Source organism: Protobothrops mucrosquamatus, unplaced genomic scaffold (assembly GCF_001527695.2).
Source record: "Protobothrops mucrosquamatus isolate PMUCROS unplaced genomic scaffold, P.Mucros_1.0 scaffold258, whole genome shotgun sequence".
In the NCBI taxonomy this organism is placed as follows: Eukaryota; Metazoa; Chordata; class Lepidosauria; order Squamata; family Viperidae; genus Protobothrops; species Protobothrops mucrosquamatus.
Genome location: NW_015386605.1, coordinates 746405 through 750308, shown reverse-complemented (window position 1 = coordinate 750308; position 3904 = coordinate 746405). Strand labels below are relative to the sequence as shown.

General features: G+C 36.9%; 1 protein-coding gene across 1 annotated transcript in view; it reads left to right on the top strand.

Moving 5' to 3' along the window:
• The window catches only part of LOC107286192 (vomeronasal type-2 receptor 26-like), a 28808-nt gene continuing 24904 nt past the window's right edge, over positions 1-3904 (top strand). Inside the window, exons 1-2 of the mRNA XM_029283876.1 lie at positions 1-247; positions 2020-2258. Coding sequence (XP_029139709.1) covers positions 1-247; positions 2020-2258 — 486 coding nt within the window. The remainder of the gene's footprint in view (positions 248-2019; positions 2259-3904) is intronic.

The window sequence follows — 3904 nt, the reverse complement described above, 5'->3', positions numbered from 1 at the left end:
ATGATCTCTCCAGGCTGGGAGTGCAGGTCAGAGTCAGGGAAAGGGGAAGAACCTCCCAGCCAAAGTGCACAAATTAAAATTTGGACACCAGAACAAGAAAGGATAACAAAATTGGCCAAGCTCTTTCCCAACCACCTTTTCACTCGGTTTCCTGGTTTTGTTGCCAGGAAGGCCAATATCACAGTGATTGTTTTCACCAACAAAGAAGACACAGCTACTGAGAAGACAATGCTGAACATTGATTGTTGTAGAAGACAGATGGCTTTCCTTGGTTGTCCAATGAAGAGAAAAGGAGACAAAAAACAAAGCAGGAGGGAGATCAGGAGGATGAAGGACAAGTCCCGATTGTTGGCTTTGACAATGGAATTGGCGTCAAGGGAAAAAAATATATTGGCACTATATCTTTCTCCATATTTACACAATGATACAATCCAAAAATAATCAGTATCCTCAACCTAGAGTGGCATCAAACTCCATAGCTCTAGGTGACCTTATTCAGCAGTCTTTGAGAAAAAATACCACATTGAAAGATAGCAGAAGTCAATAACATAGATGTTGAAATGTTGCATTTTACTCCAGCATAATTTTCTGGACAGGTCCTGACAGGAAAGACCACAATCACTATAGAACACTGCCCTCAGGAGTGTATCTGTAATTTTTCAATAATATGCTATACATCAGCTTCCTTTCTGCAAATGGAGTCAATGAAAATGTTCAGGATCCCCAGAGGAAAAGTTGCTTCTCACTGTAATTATCACCATCCTGCTCTTTTACATGTCTCCTTCTACTTCTCAAGTAACTGCCTTTAATGTAAACATCAGACTGAAGCAACATAGAGGGGAAATCACTGCTTTTGTGAGAAGGCTTTTAATTCTTCAACTCTTCTTGTTTTTGTTAAGAAACAGGAAGGGGATTCATTCAGCCCCATGAATTATGGAGCTTCTGCTTCTGTTGCTACTGTTGTCCCAATCAGTCTCTGGGAAGTTTAGAATGAAATGCCCACTGACTTTGGAAAACCAGGATGGAAAAAAACCATGGAGCTATTACAGACCAGGAGACCATCTCATTAGTATAGTCATCACTGCAACAAAAACTTCTCATATAATGTTCCCTTTCAATGTAGCTCCTTCTAGTCAGTCTCACTCGTACGTCATTCAGGTTAATGGAGTTGCATTCCCTCTATTTATAATTCTAACACTCTCATTTTGTTCTCCTTATTCCACTTGCTATTATATTGCTGCATTTCTCCTATGTAATTCCCTGAATCATTTTGATTTCCATGCTTTCTTTGTCTTATTTTGAGGAAGAGATTCAAATCCAAAGATTGGACAGAAAAAAAAAATCTGAAAGAAGTCTACATTATTTTCCTCTCCCTGTTCAATTTCGCATTCATTATTTGAACACCGACTTTTGTTTAAATTGGTGATTATTATAGTTTTCCCTAATCAGATCATTTCCAATATAAGCTACTCATTGATATTTACTTCTTGATCCTTATAGAAATACAGGATGATTTATTTTTAGAATTGGCTTCTGGATCACTTTTGAAACATCCTCTTCCTTTTATGTTGGTTCTACTTTAATTATTCAATTATTTTGAAATCTGGTTACTGGGCAGGTGAAAATTAGTACTGCCAGAAAGAATGATGTATTTGTGATTTTTAACCCAGGTCAATTCCATCATCCCAACATTCATTAAAATTAAATGGAGATGGGTTAGTATCATTTATCTCTAGGTTTGGAGTCAACATTGGCTTAAGACTTTAAAGGCTTCAAGAGACAAAGTGAAAAAAAAAGTTTGTTGTTGGTTCTGTTGATAATAACAACATCATTTTTACAGGACTTTAATGTGCGTGCAAAAGTATTATGCTTTATTTTCACTAGTCAAGCAAAAAAATATAAAAAATATGAAATATATTTTGTTATTGATGATGATGGTGAAGATAAAATGAACATTTCTTTACAGTAGAATATCTTCTGATCAGTCTAAACTCCTACGCTTCATTTTTGCTATTCAAGTCATCAATAAGAATTTCCAGCTCCTGCGCAATCTCACACTTGGCTACAACATCCATGACAATTATTTGAGCACCATTGGCACTTCAGATGCCTTGCTGGACATGCTCTCTCCTGGAGAAGCCAATATTCCCAACTACAGTTGTGGAAGGAAGGATAACCTTTTGGCTTTTATTGATGGAACTGACAAGGACATCTCCATCCAGATGTCAAGATTAGTAGGCCCCTATAAACTCCCACAGGTATGTATGTGTGCCTCTCTATCTAGTAAAGTGAGTGGATTGGTACAACATGTAAGCAATAAATCCAACCATATCTTCTTTATGGAATTCAAGAGCTACTTTTTTCCATGGTCACTCTAGGTATGTTGTGTAGTGATGGGATTGACATTGGGAAGAGGGGAAGCATCAAAGCAGCCATATCATCTCATGACACATCCCCGTTGCTTTGGGGGCTTCTGCTGCACACTTGAGGCTCTGTGTCAAATCAAAGGATCTTCCGTACAAAAGAAGCACTGATAGAAAGCTCTTGTTTTGTACATCACCTTACTCAAACTAATGATATTTTGAATAATGTACAAATACCAGATTCATGAAAAGAATCCCAATGGCTTATCTTACTTTATAAGACATATAACTTATAATACATATAAGACAAACTCCTGCCCACAATCTTGAGTTTGATCCTGACAGGGCTCAAGGTTGATTCAACTTCCCATTCTTTCAAGGTTGGTAAAATGAGGCCACGGATTGTGGGGGGCAATAGGTGGACTCTGTAAACCATCCAGAGATGCTGTAAAGCATTAGGAGGGGGTATATACTCTGTGTGCAGCTGGAACAATCTGGAGCTGAAAACACTTAAAACTATAGAGATGAAAGTGGATTTTAGGAGGAGCTCTCCTATTCTACCATCTCTTACAATATTAGCCAACACAGTATCAACATTAGAAATCTTCTAGTTTCTGGGTTCTATAATCTGCATCAACTCAGAAAGTTCAGATTGTCCAAGGAGCTACTGATATAATTCTACAGAGGAATTACTGAGTCTGTCATTTGTATTTCTATAACTATCTGATTTGGTACAGCAACTAAACAGTACAGTACAGACTCCAACAGATAGTTAGGACTACAGAAAAAAGAATTTCAACCAGCCTGCCTTCCCTTGAGGACCTGTACACTGCATGGGTCAGAAAGAGAGCTGAGAAAATATCTACAGACCCTTCACACCATGGACATAAACTGTTTCAACTCCTCTCCTCACGATGCTGCTATAGGGCATTGCATGCCAAAACAACTAGACACAAGGACAGTTTTTTCCTTGTGCCATCACTCTGCTTGAATATCTAATTAGCATAGTACTGAATTATGTCTAAGGCTATTTACCCATCTAGTATGGCTATATTTTTATTATCCTTCTCAGCTTTCCTACTACTTTCTTCTTTTGGTATCTTATGATTAGATAACCTTGTTGTTTATATGTATACTTGTTTGTATCTACATGTTGTTTATTATTACCTTGCTGTTTGTATGTACACTGAAAGCTTTTGTACCAGAGACAAATTCCTTTTGTGTCTAATCACACTTGGCCAATAAACTATTCTATTCTATATAAGTCTAAGTGTTATTGCTATTGCTAATCGGTTCATGATCAAATTCATCATAAAGAACTGGAACAGCAAAAAAGCCCCAGAAAGGATTTTTTAGTAGCTGAACTATTCAAGAAATTACCCAATCTTCAATAGTAGTTCTTATATATACATATATAAATTAATAAGAAGGATGTTGCAATTAAAGCCTAATTAGTCTGGTAGATATTTTGGCTAAAACAATATCTTGTTCCTCTTAAATAGAATGGGAATGTTCCTCTTAAATAGGTGGGAAGATAAAGA